The sequence below is a fragment of the Carassius auratus genome, unplaced genomic scaffold, assembly GCF_003368295.1.
Source record: "Carassius auratus strain Wakin unplaced genomic scaffold, ASM336829v1 scaf_tig00036604, whole genome shotgun sequence".
Classification (NCBI taxonomy): Eukaryota; Metazoa; Chordata; class Actinopteri; order Cypriniformes; family Cyprinidae; genus Carassius; species Carassius auratus.
Window position 1 is genome coordinate 1 of NW_020526318.1, and position 21412 is coordinate 21412.

The following is a 21412-nucleotide window of genomic DNA, read 5'->3' on the forward strand; positions in this document are numbered from 1 at the left end:
ATATTGAGTTTCTATAGACTACCATTATGGCTAAACGAAGTCGAGCAAAAGAGGCAGTGCAAGAAGGTTTCAAAAATAGCATATACTCACCAGAACTGGCTGAAGAACTAAATGAAAAGCTGTAATGAAGTAATGTGTTCCCGCCTGTGCGTGTCCTCGTGCGTAAGCGTAAAAGCACCGACAGCGTGCTGCACGCTCCGCTATTGGTCGGCTGAGCGCACGCACTAGATTGCGGAGGCTCTGCGTTGCATTGCCAGTGAAAGCAGCTGCGCTATGAGGAGACACTTCAGCGGAGCACATGAGACCTACATGGGATATTATAGGTTATAGTATATCTACGGTGGTCTGTATTCGCGGATATGCTGTCTTTAAACGAAGTGTTGTGATGGATAGACGGTCCAAAATCCTCATGAAGGTTAAAGCTAAAATCCTTCAGCCCAGCAGCATCTTCTCAGCGTACGAAAGCAGCGATTGTGTGATTCGTGACATCGCATCCGTATGAGAACATGACGGGCGCACTGTAAAGGTAAGAGGATTACAAAGAAAGAAAAAGAAGGGTGTATTGTATTGGTATCCCGAAAGGATGGATATTGTCTGGTCAAAGCATGAAAAGAATGGATGCAAATTAATTCCCCCTCCCCGAGGTTACCCTCATAAAGATACATCTGTGTGGGGCAAAGTCCTAATTAGTTAATGATAGGCACCCCCGATTTGGTGCAAGTGATGTGATCACGTAATGTGTGTGTTGGAGCATACGTAGCCCCACGCAGCGTCCTCTGATGCATCACCACACAGTTATGACATGCGAATAAAACCATGAGAATGTGTTTTATACATCTATTCTAATGAGACATCTATACAGTAACTTAAGTGTCCAATACACTTAAGCTCCTTAATAAAATACACATTATCGAATAAAACAATCATTTACTGAATAATCGTATTAAGTAGCCAAGAAATAGAACGAAAAAATCTTTTCGTGGTTTGACATGACAATATCCATTTTTAATAGTATAAAAATACAATTGCGTTATAAATACTGAATATTTATTTAATATTATTACTTTTCAGTTATTATATAATTGTAATATAATAAACTACATAAAATACAAACTACACAATTATAGAAATACAGTTACATATATACAATATATATATATATATATTACAGTTACCAGATTAATTTACTAGATAAATAGATATTTTGTCTGAAGTTTTATTTGAAGACAATTTGCAAAAACCTAAACTAAAATTTGAGCCTGCACTTGAGCGTCATGTATTGAACTTAAATCCTCATTAAATCAAGATACTGTATATTCAGTTTGCCTTCCTTAACTGATTGCTAAATGCTGTGCTGTAACAGAAGAAATTTTCAATTTTTGACATCCTAAATGTCATTCTTACCCACCGCAGCATCTGATATTATTCCCCAAAGAAGAATGCTGCAACAGAACAACAACAATAACTGCTTGGACATGGCCCATAGGGAGCTACTGCATGAATGCCGAAGAACCAATGTCTCATTCGCCAGTGCCCTTGAGTTTGGAGCCCATACCCCTGATTAAAGGCCTGAGAGCATGGGCTGTAAAGTGGCGGCTACTCTAAAGCCAGAAGAAAGGGCTGCTAATGGATCTCGGCCACAGGGCACATGCCAACATCCTCCTGAAAACAGGGTCGGGCAGAGAAGCTGGTCAGGTCAGAGTCAGCGGTGGCTATGGGCACACACTGGATAGCACCAATTAGTGCAAGCAGAACTCCAGGGGTCAGGCAAGGCGGCCTTGGCGCTCTTGTAACTGTGGCCACTTTGAAGGGCACTGAGGGGGTGGCAGGCAGACTCAGACACGCTGCCTGTTTCTCAAGGCCCAGGGCAGGGGAAGCTACATCTGCGCTGTTGGAAACCGTGGGACTGGGACGAGGGTCACGGCTCCGCGGACTCATGCTGTCATTCTTGAAGGGACAAAGGAAGAGCTTAAATGTTCTTCTAAAGGGCAGAAGGTGAGCCAGGATGGGCCAGACGATGGTGGATTATTTAAGGCCAAGCCCAGGGCCATACGAAAATGGAGGAAATGCGGTAAAACAACGGAGAAAAGAACAGCGGCTCACGGCAAAGCGGAAAATGCTAGTCAACGCGGTGACCAAAACAATGCAGTCATTTCAGATGCACAACCACTTAGCATAACACCAGATAACACAAAATCACAAGGCCTGATGGGTAGCTATCCAAGTCAGGATGACTTGAAGTTGAAGGGCAAAGACAAAAGGGCTCATTCCCCCATATTAGTGAAAGCTGTTACACCCCAGAGCACAGATCCACAAACCTGCTGCTTTTCTGCCAAACCATGTGCCAAACCAAGTGAGCAGGTTGAAGATGAGATGAGCCTTGATCAATCCGATAACTGTTCTGAGAAAGAATTCAGCTGTGGCAATGTGCAAGGAGACACTGAGGTCAGAATATGTGACCTTGATGCAAATGATCGCCATAACATTGTTGCTGATGTGCCAAACCTAGGGTCATCTGTAGCATCTGAGACTCTCTCACATAGTCTAATAATCAAATTGCCCCCAACAAACTGTAATACTGAGCCAAGCATGGATCATTCTCCCATGATAACGCCCTCCGAAGTCCCTGTCAGCATTCAGAAGAATCAAGAATCCAGGCCAGATGAGCGCCTACTGGACCGTGAGAATCTACACTCGGTGGAGCCCGGCGATCTCACAGCACAGAGAGATTGGTCTCCAGACACAAAGAATACAGTTGTGCCGGAGGGCCGCACTCCAGTGGGTGCTGAATGTAGCACTACAGAAAAGAAAAGGAGGCCGTCCATGTGCTCACCTCAGCATTGGGAGGAATTAATCACAGAGCATGGAGAACTTGAAGTTCAGCAGTCTGACAAATCCTCTTCACGAGGCTTTAGCGTAACGACGGCCAATATAACTGTAAGCACTACTCACTCCCTGCCTGTTCCTGCCCCTACCACCACTGCAGCCATCGCAACAGCCATCCCAGCATTAAGCGAGGGGGAGGCGGGGGCGAGAGGTGGAGACTTGCTGCCTCTGGTGAACTCAGAGTTGCTATCAGAGCCGAGAAGAGTTGACGACAAGGACAAGGTGGCCGCTGACGAGGGGTCTCTTGATGTGGGCGAGGAGGAGGAGGAGGATGAGTTTGGGGCATTCATGCTGGCAGGTGGAGACCAGCTGTGGACGGATGGATTCAGTGAAGTCCAACAGTCGGCTGAGGATTACAACTGCGGTGAGTACGCTGTCTTGAAAATAGCAAGGTAATACATTTTGCCACTTAAGTCGGAAGGTGCGGTAAGTTCTCTTCTTTAGAAGGAACTTAGCTTTGTTTGGGTTCGAGTGAGCAGATAACATGCAGTCCCAATGTACAAACTAGTCTGGCTGGACTGACCTGAATTCCTGCAGACCCCCTCGCTTCCCCTGACCTCATGTGAAGATATTAATTATTTAAAGCACTGCTTGGAATTCCTACCCCCCAACCACTCACTCTTCCCTGTTGCTGTGTACCAGCCTAAGGCAGGAGGCAGCATTAAAAAGACATGCACACACAAGGCCATTGGGACAAGAGGGGAGGCCAACCTTCACAAAGCCAAAGGCAGCATGTCTAGAGGGAACGTCTTGATCAAACTAGAGGACAAACACTTCATTGGTTATTCATCTAGTATGTCTTCTAACTATAATCTTTGGTCAAAAACAAAAACAGTGACACTTTATTTTAAGGTGTCCTTATTATACGTTGCATGTACTTACTATTAGAATAACGATAAATTATGCATAATTACGTGCAAGTAACCCTAAAACAAAACCCTCATTCTAATCCTAACCATATATGTGCTTGTAGTTAATTAATATTACTCAGTACTTAAATGTATAATTATTTCTGTAACAGGGACACCTTAAAATAAAGTGTCACCACAAACACTTTCAATTTAATAATTTTATGGACTCAATTCCATTTCTGTCAGCCGCTGCGTAACCTTAATCTGCAGGATTAATCCTATTCTCTAAAAAGGTGAAAGCCTGGTGATTCCAGTCGTGCGCATAAACAGGTTTAACCTACTTCTTATTGTTTTTAATTCTGAAATTGCATCACACAAGTAGATATTTAAAATGACAAGCTATTTCTCGAAGCCATTTAACACACATAGTGTTTTCCTGTTGAGACATTTCTTCAAAATCATATTACATTGCTTCTTGTACATTTCATGATGCATTTTAAAGTGAAATATCCAGAGAGTGGTGGTAAAAGTGTGTTCATTTTTATCTGACAACATGAACATGAATCCGGTAATGGTTTATTATGTTGGTTGTTGTATATATTGTGACAAATTGGAAACGAAATGTTAGGCGAGTGGTGCTCTAAGGCCTTTATAATGTACCACCTACACTAAAGTTTTCAGTGTTAACAAAAGCAAACACGAGATAAAACACATTTGCTGAAGCAAGCCATTTCAGCTTGCTTCTATAAGTCTTAGATATGGTGACTCATGTTTTAGAGGACTCATACCTCTGTGTTTCACATCACAAGTGTAATGCTGTACCAGGTGAGCTACCGAGCAAGTTTACTACGTCAGAAAAACCATAGTGCTATCAAATCGATTAATTGAAATTAATTTATATAATATATGTGTGTGTGCTGTATATATTTCTATTTATATGTAAAGAAAAAATATATATTTACATATACATATACACAGTACACACATGATATTTAAACACAAACTTTTATTTTAAATTCGATTAACCACAATTAATCAATTTGAACGCACTGCTATACATAGGAAGCAATTTAATTAATTTACAAATCATGCACTATGTTAAATCAGTAGGTAATCACAAGAAGCCACACAAAAATAAGTCTTTATTCATTAATAATCTGCCCCAGTTATCATAAAATGTGTGAGAAGGAATATAAGTTATTGGAATTTTACTGCTATAGTGAATTGAATGTATGGATACGTTTTTTAAGTTTTATAAAAAATATAGCTAAAGACACATTTTCTTTTGAGCCAATGTATGTTGTACCTTTCCACCATGGTCTATAAATACCCCATTAGAATCCTTTTTTTTTTTCCTAAAAAGAACTGTTTGGTTAAACACTTTCATCACTTATTATCAGTTATTGCACGTGTTCTACACTGTGTGAAACCTTTCCACCGCAGTATCATAGCACCTACTGATCTTGTAAAGAGTTTTTGTATGAGATCTTTGAAAAGGAAACTATAAATACTTAAATGAGCCTTTATTTCCTGTCAGAGGAACACACAAGTTCTGCTGATGCAAATGAACCTGCATCCTGGGCATCTGATTGGACTGTAGTCCAGTCATTCCAGCCGTCAGAGAGCACATGGACCGCCTTCAGCCAGGAGACTGTGGAGCAGAAGATAGAGCCTGGTGACCAGTGGTGGACTTCTACAGAAAAGCCCAATCTTCCTCTCTCTCCTCTCCATAATGTGGTAAAGGTTTAGACTCATTTTATACATATCTTTTAATTCTAAAATGGTGAAACTTTACAAATGAGTAACTAAAACATCTTTTCATCACTACTGATGCTCTGATGATTAGTGATCTTTACTGTACGTGTGTGTGTTTGTGTGTGTAGTCAAATGTGTTTCTAGAGGCCTTCCCCTCTGAAAAGTCCCCCTGTGAAGATCCTGAACACATTCCTACACTAAAGCAGCTTCTGCAAGGACCAGCTGAAAACAGCAATACAGGGGAGCACAAGTATGTTGCATTATTTGTAGTTGTGCTGCATTAATTGTGACTTATGTTTATGGATTTTGAGAATATTTTTATATAAAAAAAAATACTTAAGGGTTTTTCGGGCCATTCCTAGAGCCTCCAAATAAATGCACGAATGCACATTTTGGATGCCTCCCTTATTTTTATTTCTTGTCAGCTAATCAGGAAAACTTTGGAGACTCCAGGACCAGTTTGAATATATTAGTCTTCTATCGCCACCTTGTGGTTGCAGGAAATGCTGCTGTATCTCATCACACAAAGCACAAAGAACTGAATGTTCTGCATGAAATTCTGTATTTCATCCTCTTGAGATGACTGAAGATGTATAAACAAGTCTTTCTTTCGTAATTTTACATTCAATAATGGTATTTGTTTTTCTTGTTACATGCTATAAAATTGCGAGTTAATCATTTTGCTTTGGCCCAAAGGGAGCAGAGCTTACTTGACGGCCTCCAGGATCTAAACCGGATGATTGGTGTGAAATATAAAAGGGCAGAGTCTCTTTCCCGTAAACTTCTCCTTCAGTCACTGCATTTGCAACATCCCAGCTCTGTGAGTCTGCTGTAAAACCAATGCAACAATATATAATGAAAACTTCCTGCTACATCAAACACAAATGGATTTCTATACTCTATATTTACCATAAATAGAGCTTAGTACTGGAAACTCTCTTTAAGTGCATGTTTTAAATAACCATCATCATTTCTACCTCAGGAATGTGCGACAGTTCGACTGAAGACCAGTGCCAGATTTTCTCCAAATCTACCAACGTCCAACCAGCAATTAGCTGCAATAGCTAAGAGAAGACTGTCATATGACTTCAACAGAAATATCATGACTTAGTCTCTATATCTGCTGAACATCTTTGACCTGTGCTTCCTTGAAAACAGGAAATACAGGACAGAGGAAAAATACATGCTGAAGAACTGAGTTTCCATAGGTTCTATTCGAGGATTATTTAAAGTGTATTTCATCTTTCAGCGTCTGTTCTCACTCGGTGTCTGGTAGATTCTGTTTCTCATTCAGCTGTGTATCAATGCACACTATTTCATCCAAATATATGTTTTCCAGTCTTTCAGAATATTGGGGTTCATTTAGGACCAATATAAAAAATGTCAAGTTATAAACCCCTTTGCCAAATTGTTCAGTCCAGTTATCGGAGTCTGGTTATTGGATCCATTTTGATATAACTGATATATTCAGATTTGTGTATTACTTTCAATCATTGCTATGGATTATATTTGTTAGAATAAGAATATTTTTCTGGAGTCATAGCAAACCAGTTAGTGCACATTCTCACAGGGATGTAGATTCATATCCGCCCTGTCACATCCCAAACTTTCCTTTCTGCTGTCTCAGAAAATTGAATAAAAAAATAAAGTGATTTTAGGGGGATTGGGACAAGCTCCCTGCAGTCTCTCCTTCACCCGTCTGGAACTGTCAAAGCTAATTTCCACAAAATGTATTTTCATACACCAGATCACAGAAATCCATTTTCTTGTTTCCATGTCTTTTTTCCTTGTGCTTGAAGTACTAAATATAACACTGTAGTGAACCATTTTTAACTCCTGACGAATAGAGACCATATTTTCAGAAGTGTTTTAAACTGAACCTGTACGCTTGTTTGTTGATCGATGTAATTAAAACATCTTTGAAGGACTGAGTGGAGTGGATATCTTTAACATTTCATAAGAGACCTGAGCAAATGTGAGAAAAGCTCATGATTTATGAACACAAAATAACTTAAGGCAAGTCTCAACTATGTGCACGAATCTACATTAAATATATTTTTTTATATTGCATAATAAAAGCACATTTCATAAGCTTTGGTTCCAGTTATGCCAGCAGAACTCTTGAGGACATTGGTTAACTTTGGCTGATCTGAGTGACTTGGCTTCTTGTTTACTAAGATAACAGTTCCCTGTCTCCAGCTGTTCACACTGTCCTCACACACCCTCATCATGAGTGTGTATATGGCAGCGAGGGCTGTTTACTTAGAGTGGACAATATGAAGAGAAAAGCAATAAACTGTTTTGACAGAGACTGTAGCTATTTCTATCTCCTCGGCAGCATGTGACTCTCTCCCTCACTTCATCTTCACAACAGACCCTATCACGAGTTTGAGGATTTTTCTGTGCTATTTTGTATTTCAAGTTTGGAAATTAAGGTAATTTTGGGACATGATGTACAACTGTTTTTCCAAGCTGGGTCATCATGCAGATTTTTTTATTTTTTATTTATTGATAGGATGCAAATTAACCCAAACCATTGCATCAGTACTGTATACACAGTAAGGCACATGAATAAACATCTACAGCTTAGGCATAAAACTAGTGTCATGGATAAAGCAATGGTCTTCTCTATGAAGTCAATGAAGCTCGAGAAGCAGATGTCAAAATAAGACTTTATTGTACAAAGCCTCCCTCCGTCAGTCCAGACACTCACACTTATATCTTGTTCTTATCAGCCTTTTTGTAACCAAAAATTGGTAATCAGTTTTTAATTTTTTTATTGGTTTTGCTTGTCTGATTTCCCGCAATTAATTAATGGTCCAGCTGGCAAATTTTTTAATTCCAGATCAGCATTTTTTAATATAACGTTTATTTCCCCGTCTCCTATTGGTTGGAAGTGTTCCCATGGGAAATACATCAAACTTATTTAAATTGTACCTGCCCTATGGAGGAAATCACCCAAAGCTCATTGGTTCACTTTACAGTAAGTTCAATCAGTAAGTGGTACAATCCAATGGAAAGCACTGGTACTGCCCAATGGAGGGCACCTAAGACTCAGTCTGTATAAGACATCCAGTATTGGAAATATCAACTTGTTGATTACTTTTATAAGCATACATCATATTTTGAGTAAAATAACACAATACTGTACTAGCAAGCACACTTATAAAAGTTTTTGTTTATGTTCAGTTAACATTATAGAAGCTTATGTCATGGAATTAAAAATAAATGCCATTTTCCCACATTTTCTTCTCACAAGTTCTGGGGCCTGTACCATAAACCAAGTTTACCAAACAAGCCATGCTTATTTCAGTTAGTCTGAAACTGAAAAACTAACTGAAAAAGTCTGAATTGTGAGATACAAATTGTAAAATTGAAAGTGAGATAAAAAGTCACAATTTGCTACCTTTTCATTTCTGTTCTATAATGCATTTGGGGGGAAAACCGTATTCAAATGACTTTTTTCTCATAATTGCGAATTTATATCTAGCAGTTCTGTGTTAATATCTTGCAATTATGACTTTGTTCTTGAATTGGGAAAACAAAGTCACAACTTTTATTATGATTATGATGATGGTGATTTTATTGCCACAGAAACAGGCCTCTGTACAACATGCAGGGGCCCATGAAGGGGCAACCAACTCTGTGTAAACGAAACAGTTTACACAATGAACTTACTGTAAGTGATGCAAGTCACAATTTCCTTTTATGAGAATGATGTCAATGGTGAAGATGGTGATTTTACAACATGGAGGAGCCCTCGAATTGGCGAAACCCACACTGTGTAATCAAAAGAGCATTAGCTGTCTAGAAAACTGTAGTTAGTCTTTATCTCATGTGAGCATATGATATATCCCAAAACATTTTTTTTTTTCTGTAGGGGTAAATCATTTTAAGGACCGACACTTTAAGACTCTTGGGTGCTGCTATGAGAGCTCCTGATAGCAATTGCACTATAGATATAAAGCATTTCTCAGTTGAGTGTAAATGAAAGAACTCAAATGAGGAACAAAAAGGTTGTTCTGCATCAAACAACCCTATACAACTCAAAGTATCACCCATGTGACTGAGTACACGGGTTATTTCCTGGCCACCGTTACCAACTTTTGTCAGAGGGAGGAGGATTGTGAAAGGGTGGAGTTCAATCAGTCCAACATCAGTGAAGCAAATTAAGACTCGCTGTCACCTCGTTCCTCACAAATCCCATCATGCCCACGGCGTTCAGGTCCTGTTTTGTGCCCGGCGGCTTCATATTGGCGTACATCACTTATTTGCTGTTGGGAGCTCTGGCTTTCTCTGCCTTCGAGCGGCCCGTCGAGGAAGCCCTGAAGTCAGACCTGATCTCCCTCAAAGCCGAGTTCCTCAACCTCAGCTGCATCAACGCCACGGCTTTTGAAGTTTTCTTGGAAAAAGTTTTAAGAGCGAATAAATACGGCGTGTCGGTCCTTGAAGATTCCCGCACAAACTGGGATCTGGCGTCTTCGCTGTTCTTCGCAAACACGATGGTCACGACAGTGGGTGAGTTTCACAGGAACAGAGTTTAACGGATGTTTCGTGATGTTTGTTTGATGCTGCTCAAGTCGCGACATTCTAAAACGCTTAACGTTCCTAAACACCGACGAGGCAAACCCAAATTTCTGTCAAACCTTACTTTTAATAAACACTAGCCTACCTACTGTCAAAAGAACGAGCCCTTATTCCACAGATAAAGTGAGTAATATCACGTTAAGCGTTTTAAAATGTCCCCTCAAGTCGGACGTTTATAGCCTACGTTTATATCTGGAGCGAGTGTAGAATACTACAGTTAGTTCATCTCAGAGAACATTAGAACATGACGCGCTGAGAAACAAACGTTCCAAAGTTCGCCAGAACTGAACTATTACTGTAAGCTTACTGGAGAATTGGGTTTATTTCCGTTACAGTGTTTTTGACTTTTGTTTTACTTCACTAAATATATTTTATTAGTAGTCAGTGGCGGCTCCAGACAATTTTGATTGGGGGGGCAATGGGGGGTCCTGGTCTTTTCAAGGGGGGTCTCATGAAAACCAACAAAAAATACAGTGGACATGGCTAATAACTGCATATTTCTGCTACTAAACAACAAAAACACCTTTGCAATGTAAACAAATGACAGGCTACATTTGTAATTCATATCCTTCACACTGCACTTTCATGTCAGGTATATTATGCATTTTTATTGACATTGATATTTTTACATTTATTTCCAGATAGATATTATTGAGTTTACAGGCTAAAGTGGTCTTGCTGTTGTAAACACTGTTGCTTTTGTAGAAAAAATATTTGCATCACATTTAAAATATAATTATATTTTAATTCATTTCTGAATTGTTTTTATTTTTATAATGATAATTCAGAGAATGAGAAAATCTGAATAAGCCTTACCAGTGTTGTGATAATTATTTTTACGTGTTAAAAATAAATAAGTACTGTAATATAATAAAAGTTTATTCAAATAACATAAAAAAGACCAGACCCCTCGATGCCTGTGAAACTTTTCTCCCTCAAACAGCACTCTAGTGTTACTTCTACACTACAGGCTACACACAGCAATATAAACAACATATCTGCATGTTCTCACATCACATCGTTCTTGTTAAATAATAATAAGTAAATAAACACCAAAATCACTTCGCTGAGAATGAAACGCCACTTACCAGCTGCCACGATGTTGAAAATATCCTCTAGCAATTAAAAAATGCGCGTGCAGCATGAGGAATCTTCCCGGTTGGATGAGGTCGTAGTCAGGTGAACTGTCATCATGTTGGTCATTTTATTTACGGCTAAATTATTATTAATAAATTGTACTAATATTATGATTGGGCGTGGGCAGGCATTCACAAAAGTTTATGTTATTACAAAAAAAATTGAGGAAATTTTGCTTTGACAAAAGGGCACTTAAGGGGCAAAGGAGCAGGTGCTCAAGTGAACCGGTTCTTTCGGACAATTCGATCAAATAAACCAGCTGGAAAAAAAATGGTTCACCGGTTCTTTTGCGCTCGATGTAATGCCGTCATTGGCGATGATTGCCCTTCATTCAAGCCTTTGGTTTACCCGCGCTTATAACATTAGCACAGAATCAGTTCAGAATCAATCACCAAAAGAATCAGTTCTGTTCAGATGCGCTCTGTGTCAGTCTGCTTCGCGCTGAATCACGCATGCGCAGTTATCATCAGCTCATCGGTTCTCGAATCGGACGCGTCCGACAGAAACGGTTCTCGGTTCAGTGTATGAATAAATGTCGAAATAATTATTATTTATCATTGTTCTGCGTAGTTTGAAGAGAAACATTTTTGGATCTTTATCCCGAATATATATATTTTTTAATCAGGAAGAGAGGCTGGGGGGTCAAATGGGGGGTCAAGGCATTTTTTGGCAGGGTCTTGAGACCCCCCAAGACCCCCCCTGGCGCCGCCGGTGTTAGTAGTAGTCTTCGTCTAGGCAGTCACTTTATCACTTTATTTCACTTTACTTTATTTGCACAATGGCAAGATCAACAGGATGTTCATCAACAGGATGGAAATTTTTTTTTTTTTGCTTTTTTTTTTCAAACGTTTTGATTCCCCTTTGTGTTGGACTTCCTAAAATGTAAAGGCAGAAACATATTTTCATCTAAAAATACTGCCAAAAACTAGACCTTTCAGTAACACACAACTGATTATAACATGATTTCTAACAAGTTTAAACAGCAGAACGAAAGATTCTCCTTTGACCTAATATTTACTTAAAAGTTCATAATTTAAGTTAGTATTTCAAATAACTGAATTAATTGTTCTAGGCTCTCTATGTCCATTGTTGCATGACATGAAATTTTTTTTTTTAATGAATCATGTTATTATTGAAAACATCAGATTCACCCATTTGTTCATTGAATTATGGTTTCAGATTAGAAGTAATTCAGTGTATATATTTTCGAAATATTTAGAGTGCAATGTGTACATGGCTTCAATACTTCTCATGTACTTGTTAGGCATTTAATTAGAATAACTACCATATTTTTTTCAGTGGTTTAAATTGTAGCTGTCATCTGCACCGAGCAAAGACCTCTTAATTATATTGCAAGGTTATAAATAACTGTTTCATCTTGAGTAATGAGTTTGTCCATGGAAAAATAAGAAAATTTGCATGCAACACAAATGTGCGGTAACATTCAAATTGTATTGTGCATGAGTGATGCATTATGTTTAGTGTATGAACATTCGCCTTAAAAGTGATGTTGAGGTTATCTGATGAAATTAGTTTTTGGCAAACCCACATATGACTCCCTTTCAGTCTAAGTTTGGGCATAGAGCAAGCTTTGTTTGCATTAACTGACTTCTAAGTTTAGGTCCTGCAAACAGTATCATGGGAAATCAATCCTTTGACCTGTGTGTCTGTATAAAGCGTTCCTTTCATTGAGCATGTTAACCTGTTTAGCTGACCTCTGCTCTGCATTAGATTATGCTAAAAGCTTTATGCTGTCAGGAAATCATGTGCATTGTATAATTGGCAAGATGAAGGGATATTTCAGGCAAAAATAAAGATTGTCATCATTTACTCACCATCACGTGGTTCCAAATCTGTAAGATTTTCAAAGTGACTTACAGTTGGGGAATTCATAAAGCGACTTCACTTGCATCATTTTTCTGTTGGGAATACTTGATATTTCTTTCCCTCTCTTCCAGGATACGGCTACACTACGCCGCTCTCTGATGCGGGTAAAGCTTTCTCCATCGTGTATGCTCTGATTGGAGTACCCTTCACCATGCTAGTGCTCACAGCCTGTGTCCAGCGCCTCATGCACCCGCTGACCTACGGGCCGATCTCCACGTGCCAGCAGAGGGCAGGCCTGCAGCCACGCGCCGCCAGTGTGCTTCACTTCACCGTTCTGCTGTTTCTGGTTGTACTCGGCTTCTTCGTGTTGCCTGCTCTGGTGTTCAGCGCCATAGAAGAAACCTGGTCTTTCTTAGACGCCTTCTACTTTTGTTTCATCTCCCTCTGCACAATAGGACTGGGAGACTTTGTGCCGGCAGAAAAGCCAGGACAGAAACTCAGAGCTTTGTACAAGATAACAGTCATGGGTAAGAGAAGCCACTTTCCAATTTCATTAATGCTGGTTTATTTTAGAGAGACTTTTTGCTTATGCTAAAAGAAGGATAGGAGTGTGAAAGGCCTTTTAAACTTTTCTCCAACAGAATATAAAAATGTAAACTATTTTATTTTTTTATTAGCTCCTATTGTTTTTATAAAAACAGAATTATTTAATATCTATGATTTTTTTTTTGTAAGTATATAATAACATTTTTGCTTTTATCAGCTTTTTGTGTCAGCATGACCTGTACAGTAATTTTCATCTTTTAAGAGGATTAGTGCTGAAGTTATGAAGGTCTTTTATGACCTTAATAGTCATGCAGTGCCCACTTTTTACTGTTATGTAATTCATAGTTTTATGAAGTCTTTTACTCTTGTGTAAAAATATGAAATGTCTACAAAACCGAAGCAGCAAAAATAAATAAATATGGCATTAATTGTCAGTGTTAATGTCAGAATCCCATGCAATAATAATGTGTCTCAAGATAATACTGTTCCAGGTAGTAAAATCCAAATAAAAATGGAATTATTAAAATTGTGTATTTATTTATTTATTATACCAGCATCATAAATGGCAGTGGGACAGTTTCCTCTTTCTTTTTCTCACGGCTCTGAATTACTTCCACTTGTAATTGTTGTCTAATTTTTTGGTGGTGACCTGAGTTTATTCTTTTCTCTTACAGTCTACCTGTTTGTGGGTTTGATGGTCATGTTCCTGGTCCTTCGTACTTTTCACAAGCTTGCAGATGTGCACGGCTGGACTGCTTTCTTTCATCTGCCGACCTGCGAGGAAGATGAGGATAAAGAGCCAATAATAGAGCGAGAGCCTGATGATGAATCGCCCGAGGCTAAGAAAGCCTCAATTCAGCCTCTGGATCCCAGCTCTCAAGTGTCCTACAACTCCATCAATAGATAAAACACCAGTGTGCTCCACATTCTGAGGATGGCATGCACCATCAGTGTCCTGCACTTGTAAATTGTCTGCACATGTAACAAACACCTCAAGACCATAAAGTATGAAGATGTACAGTACACCTCACTGTTGGACGGAACCGCTTCTGAGGCTTTTTAGGAGCAAAGCATCTGGGAAGAACATTTTCATGAACCAAAAGCCTTTTTTTTTTTTTTTTTCAGTTACTGTTGAGTTTCCATTTCTGATCTTGAAGACTATAGGGATATTGACATTGCTCTAGGAAATTGAAAACTTGCTCATTGTGTCCTAAGTGTGAATCTACTTTAGTGTTGATTTGTTTAGCAGTCGTAACTGATGACTGTTTTCAGGTGAAGTTACCTTTTTTTTTTTTTTTGGATGGCTTAAGACTGCTCTTGACCACAGAAACAGGAAGAGAATGCCAATACTATTGTGTGTGTGTGTGTGTGAAATGAATTGATTCAGTTTTCAGAGCTAATCAGTGGCGGTTCTAGATGTCCAAGCATGTGGAGAACTTCATATGCACTTTATAATTGGCTTTTTATATAGGTTTGTGCTTAACAATCTTTTTGTCTTTATTATAGTACTGTATGTTAATTAAATATTCTGTATCATTACAATTGTATTTTCAATGTTGGATTGTAGGGAAGAAAAAGGTGCCTGATATTCACTGTCAGAAGAACAAAAGGTGTTTTTAAGAAATGCATGCACAGAAAAATAAAAGTAATTTTGGTACTTTGTGACTTGATGCATTTGCATGGCCAGGTGTGATGAATATATCTAAACTCTGTGTAGCTGTGGAGTTAAAGCAAGGTTGTACTTTACATACTCTGCTTTATCTCTTTAAATAGATTTCAAAAAATCTGGGATAAACATGTCATTGTGTAGGCCTAGATCACTTGAAATAACCTACCACCCAATCTATAAAAAACCTTTAACTCTTCTAAGTGGAGTAAACATGTTTCCTGTCTCCCATGTTGTCCCTGTGAATATTAGGAGGAGTATTAGCGTAGCTTCCCCCCCGCATGACAGAAAAAGTTCAAATTAAGCACTATTATTATTCCCATTTACAGATTAGATATGAAATTATAAATGAATCTCCATAGCATTCTCTCCAAATAGCTATTGACATGGAACTGGTGGTTTTTTAAATATAATTACTTATTTAGCCACATGATTTCACCACGCACCACTTTATTTAAAGTACAACAATAGAATACAAAGAGTGATTAATATTCACATTATAATTCCATATTGGCATAGTAAATATTTTGCATAGCCAACTACACGTTCATTGCTTGAAACAGCACCAGTATGTCCATAATGCTCATGTAACATTTAATATCTTCTATTTTAATGACCGTGGTCTATTTAAAGTATGCTCCTAATGGTAACCTGCAAGGTATGTAAGAACTTAAAGGCAATGGAAAGTGCATATTTCAGAGAATAACATTATTTCATAAAGTAATAAAAAAATAAAAAATAAAATGGCACATTCGGAAGGATTCACTTCCAGAAAAATATTGGGTATAACAGTCGCTGAACTCTGATGAATCTGCACGAAAGATCATTTCTGGAAACAGAACGAGATGTGCATAAACAAGAGGACTAAAGACTGCGGTTTTAACATGAGGTCGCAAAGCCTTATTCAATCCCTTGTAGAAATTTCTTCAGTATGCCTCCATTAAAACCGTTCATAACCTCAACATCAGGAACACGATATCATCATAATCAGCTTTGCGGGTACGTTCTCATCAGGATGTCCATGACATGCTCGATCTCCTGGATTTCCCACATGGCCTGACCGTTAGAGACTAAAGAGGAGGAAGAGGACGCTGATGGGGATTTGGACAGGGATGGCAGATACTTCACTAGATCGTCGGCCGTGACGGAGAAACCTTGCAGAAGGTTCAGCTCTGGTTCAAACACAGACGTGTCGATGTCTAGGAGAAGTTTATCTAGCGCTGCATCCTGAGGACGAACTGGACACATCAGCTCTGTTTTGGCAAACGATGCCACGGCAGACGTTCTCTCAGTCCTCAGAGGACACGGTGTTAGATTCTCTACAGAGCGGAGCGGAGCCCGCTGAGATGCACAAGGCCCTTGACCGGCGTCGATGACTGCATCTAGATCTTTGAGAATGGCAGAAATGGCTGAAGATAAAGAGAAATCCTCTTCTGAAGTCCAGACCATGAAATCATCCTCTGTATTTTCAGCATTCGGTGATGATAAAGACGCATTATGCTCCGCTGGAGGAGATAACTGTGTAAAATCAGGCTCTGGTTTTAATTTCGTGGGAATTTTTACAGGGGACAGTGATTCGACCTGCGCTCGGACCTCGGACTGGACCTGCCGCAGTGTGTTGTTGATCAGAACCGACCGTAACAAGCAGGGCTCCACCAGAGCCTGGTCACGGAGGAACTTATCCATGGAGATGTCCAACACGGACTGCAGCTGACTCTCCCGCGCCGATCCTCCTCCCCCGTCCTCTCTGTGGAGTTTACGCTTCTGTCCCCTGGCCACCATTTCTCACACTGCAGAACAACACTGAGTTCAGTTTAAGAAATGCAAAACATGCACTTCACATGGTAGAGCGAGAATGATGTCAATCATCCAAAGAGGCCACTTTACTTACCACACCCTTTGCTAAAGCTTTACAGAATGTATCAATGATTTTTCATACAATTCATGTAAAATATTAAATCAGCTATGTTGTTTTAATAATTGAGATACTGGATAATAGAATACTCAAAGAAAGAAAAGCAAAATCTGAGTAAAAAACATTAATCTGTAAGGTAAGTTTATTCTATGAAACAAATATATAAATATTTAATTTACCATATTTTAATTGATATGTCAAAATAGCCTGTTGGTTTTAATTTACATTTCAGACATCTAACTCATAGACATACTAAATAATAATAACCCTACTAAGTACAATAAATATCAAGTTTAAATATATATAATTTAATAATATATATATATATAATTTAATAATATACACACACACACACATATATATATATATATATATATACACACACATATATATATACACACACATATATATATATATATACACACATATACATATATATACATATATATATATATATATATATATATATATATATATATATATATATATATATATATATATATAGCATTTTATCCCATGGGTCTAATTTTATCGTTTTACTTTAAAAGATATTCAGCCAAACATTTCCAGAGACACAAATACAGCTCTATTAATTGTTTAACTGATTAGTCTAAATCTCACATATGATCATAACCAGATCAAATGAAAAAATTAAGAGGAAAGACATTAAATTAGTTAAATCAAGAGAGAGAGAAAAGAGTGAGAGTCATCTTATCCTCTAATAGTTCACATAACTATAACTGATAGAAATAAGGCCACTTGTAATTAAATGTGATACATTGGACGAAATGAATATTTAATCATATTAAAGTTATATTCTATTATAACGAATCGATTTTTATTTTTTTGAGGGCGACGTGAGCCTGTATTATTTAAATTATTTTTAATACAGAAATGTTATATAAAAATTCATTAGAATTGAACTAGGCTTATTTACATTATCAACCTTCCTGAACAGCAACTAAGTTACAAAAGTAACATTTTTAAATTGACACAAAAACAAGTAATGTTTTCAATGTTTCCAGAAGTTGGTGTGAGCTGAAATCAGTGCGCTAGCTTAGCACGTTAACTACCCGCTATTACATTCCGGATTACATGTTTTACTCACCTGTAACGAATGTAAACGAACTCCAAAATCGATGAAACTCTTGTATATTTATATTCATTCGATTTCTATAAATAATATAACGCTGCTGAAGCGTCGGGAGACTGGAAGCGTTTGCTGGAGTTTTTTTTTTTTTTTGTCCCGCCAGTGATTCAATCAGTTCTTACGTCACGCGCGAAACGCACGCCGGGGATTGTAGTTCCATAAGTACCTACAACTTCTTGTGCATCTAAACAGTATAGTTAAATCGGGTACAAAATAGTGCTTAATTCACATAATATACTACCAACGTAAAAGAGAAACAATAACGTTGTAAACTGACATCTTTATTTAAACACAACGTAAAATGATTACATTATTAGGCAAATGACATAGTTTTTAATTCATTGATTCTTAAGGCAAAAAAAACAACGAAGTTCTCCAATTAATAATTTTTTCAGTAAGAACAAACTTATACGATTAACTATAGATGTTTATTGCTGGTCAGTTTATGTTTATAAAAAATAAAAATAAAACTTTATAGATGCAATCAGTAACAAAAAAAAAAGTTTCAGTTATTTTAAACTTCTGTAATGGCATAAGTATAAAAAAAAAAAAAGGATGCTGCAAAAGTGAAGTCATTTTGGCTGGTGAACAATAAATCAATAATTACTAAGTGCCCCTGAGTAGATTAACTATATTCTCCACAAACTCCAACCGTCTTTCCATCCCATTCAGAAGTGGAAAGGCACTTGACGAAGAAATGGCCCAGGTCATATTTGGAGATGACTCTTCCTTTCAACATGTTCTCAGTCGCGGTGTATTTTTCTGTCAGAGGTTTGTCACCTAGAAAGATAGCGATCACATATTTTCTTAAACATACATTAAAGGTCCTGGTTGAAAATTAACCAAAACAGACAATTAAATGAAAATCCATATTTTAGGGATGCTGATCTTTTACAGCTTATTACCAGCAATATGCGGAGGCATGACAGCTACATAGTCCAATCCTGACTCCTTCAGGACAGTGTACATTCGGTCATGATCTTCAGTGACCGGCACCAGACGAGGAGGAACTTTGGCACGATCCCACAGGAGGAACGCTGTGTTTTCAAAAGAGGGAGATGCAGCAGTTTCTTCATGTGTCATACGCGCTTGCACACTAATGAAGCAGAAACACGGCTCAGACATCAATACCTGACATGCACGCAATAACTTTATGGATTCCACGGGCTTTCATGACCTCCAGAATGTTCCGGGTTCCCTCAGACATCATCGTCGTGGGACCAGCAGAAAAAATTTCATAGAACAAGTAACTAAATTGAATAATATTTGGATACAATTATTAGTAACTCCAAGCCTTTATTTGATTTTCAACCACTTATTTCAAACATTCCCTCCAGGCATCATTTTTCATGATGCAATTCATTCCCAAACGTATTTCTATTCTGAATTATGCCACAATATGGAGGTAAAACTAGTTTTTCATGCTGATTTTATTTAGAATTTTGAGTCAAATTGATTAATTTCTAGTACTTTATTTTACAGTCCTGTTCCTCATTTACATACTATGTAATTATTTAATGTTATTACAAAAACTACATAATAATTAGGTACTAACCCTGAGCATACCCCTAAACCTAACCCTAGCCCAAATAGTTACCTTATATTACCAGTATACTCTCTTATTCACATACACTTTAAGTACACTGTAAGTAGATAGCACATGTATAATAAAATAAAGTGCAATCAAATGATGCATGTATAACTAAAAAAAAAAAATGCATTACTAAGTGAATTTGCTAGAGAACTCACTGAGATCATTTCTTGTCCCCAGAATGATAATCACCGCATCTTGACCCTCCAGGGTCTTCTTCACATCCTCTTTGTTCAGAACGTCTCCCACCACGACTCTGGAGGCCTTGTGGTCTGGAGGAAGCCTTGCAGCATCTCTCACCAGCACAGTCACGCTGTAACCTGGAACAGACAAAAGTCTAAGTGAGAAGACTTGCTAATAATATGCTTGAAGAGAAAGACCATGCAAGACGCCATGCCTGACCGGTCAAGATGACCATAAGATATCACAACTATCAATAAACGTGACAATAGAGCACAGTGCAGCCAAAATAATTTTGCAACTAAAAATGCTTGGTTATTTCAACCCAACTCTGGGTCAAATTTGGACTAACCCAACATTTAGGTTAAAAATGTAATTGTAAAAATTTAACTCAACGGTTGGGTTAGTACATATTTGACCCAAAGTTGGGTTGGAATAACCCAACATTTTTTAGAGTCTATGCTCATGCGTAAATGAGATATAAAATATAAAATATCGAAACAAAAAACTGAGCACTAATTTGTATTACATTTATGTTAATCGTCCACCTTTATAGATATATTAATTTGATATTCACAGTTATTTACTCTCAGTAAAACAAAACGACAATGAATACAACTGAAGTGGAGGCAAGCTGATCAAGACCTCTGCAGTGTTCAGATAAAACGGTCAGTTTATGCTTATCTTTAACATGCATACTATGACTCAGCAGCATGTTAGTTATTAATATGCATGACTAAGAAGTTTCGCAAACGTCTCGTAATCACAATGCATAAGAAAAAACAAGTTAAACAAAAACAGTATTTTTTTTTTAACAAAGACTGAATTCACAGAAAAATGCAAGTTTAACAACATGCTGGGACTGGGTCCGTGTTATTAATCAGCAGCTATGCAACTATGTTAATCCTGACCCCAACTTTCCACACAAGTTTCTATTTTTAAACAAAGTCACATCTGTGCAAGGTCAAACACAAGCTCTGCACTGAAATGTCCTAAAGCCTTTAGGAGAAGACAATTTGGAATAACATGTACAGTGTGTCCCAAGTGTTATTGTGTATCTGTGTACCTGCGGCCACTGCGATAGGTAAGGTCGCTAACCCCGTCATCCCCGTGCTGCCGAATATTGCCACATTCTTTATAGCATCAGACATACTGAGTAGAAATGCTTTTGGTCAGTTCCACGTGCAAAGAAAGATTTGACTGAAATCCCACACTCTAGCACTAGCAGTGTCCTGATCTTGAACGTTTATGTCACTGACTGACTGCTGCTGTCACGTATGTAACGCCTCCTTCAGGAAACTAGGGTAGTATTGTAACAAGC

General features: G+C 38.1%; 4 protein-coding genes across 4 annotated transcripts; 2 read left to right on the plus strand and 2 right to left on the minus strand.

The window, feature by feature from the left end:
• Nucleotides 1-1825: 1825 nt before the first annotated feature.
• LOC113082610 (uncharacterized) lies at nucleotides 1826-6729 on the plus strand. The gene is made up of 5 exons (XM_026254190.1): nucleotides 1826-3250; nucleotides 5275-5474; nucleotides 5621-5742; nucleotides 6189-6312; nucleotides 6475-6729. Exons 1-5 carry the CDS (start codon nucleotides 2209-2211, stop codon nucleotides 6601-6603), a joined length of 1617 nt encoding a protein of 538 aa, XP_026109975.1. The 5' UTR covers nucleotides 1826-2208; the 3' UTR covers nucleotides 6604-6729.
• A 2831-nt stretch (nucleotides 6730-9560) lies between these two features.
• LOC113082611 (potassium channel subfamily K member 6-like) lies at nucleotides 9561-15246 on the plus strand. Its single transcript, XM_026254191.1, has 3 exons — nucleotides 9561-10010; nucleotides 13175-13570; nucleotides 14264-15246. The coding sequence occupies exons 1-3, from the start codon at nucleotides 9701-9703 to the stop codon at nucleotides 14494-14496; spliced, it is 939 nt and encodes a 312-aa protein (XP_026109976.1). The 5' UTR covers nucleotides 9561-9700; the 3' UTR covers nucleotides 14497-15246.
• A 494-nt stretch (nucleotides 15247-15740) lies between these two features.
• On the minus strand, nucleotides 15741-18441 carry LOC113082609 (SERTA domain-containing protein 3-like). The gene is made up of 2 exons (XM_026254189.1): nucleotides 18279-18441; nucleotides 15741-17045 (listed from the first exon to the last, which is right to left on the minus strand). Exon 2 carries the CDS (start codon nucleotides 17035-17037, stop codon nucleotides 16243-16245), a length of 795 nt encoding a protein of 264 aa, XP_026109974.1. The 5' UTR covers nucleotides 17038-17045; nucleotides 18279-18441; the 3' UTR covers nucleotides 15741-16242.
• A 401-nt stretch (nucleotides 18442-18842) lies between these two features.
• On the minus strand, nucleotides 18843-21362 carry LOC113082608 (flavin reductase (NADPH)-like). The gene is made up of 5 exons (XM_026254188.1): nucleotides 21158-21362; nucleotides 20070-20231; nucleotides 19452-19541; nucleotides 19226-19357; nucleotides 18843-19100 (listed from the first exon to the last, which is right to left on the minus strand). The coding sequence occupies exons 1-5, from the start codon at nucleotides 21240-21242 to the stop codon at nucleotides 18946-18948; spliced, it is 624 nt and encodes a 207-aa protein (XP_026109973.1). The 5' UTR covers nucleotides 21243-21362; the 3' UTR covers nucleotides 18843-18945.
• Between the last annotated feature and the right edge of the window lie 50 nt (nucleotides 21363-21412).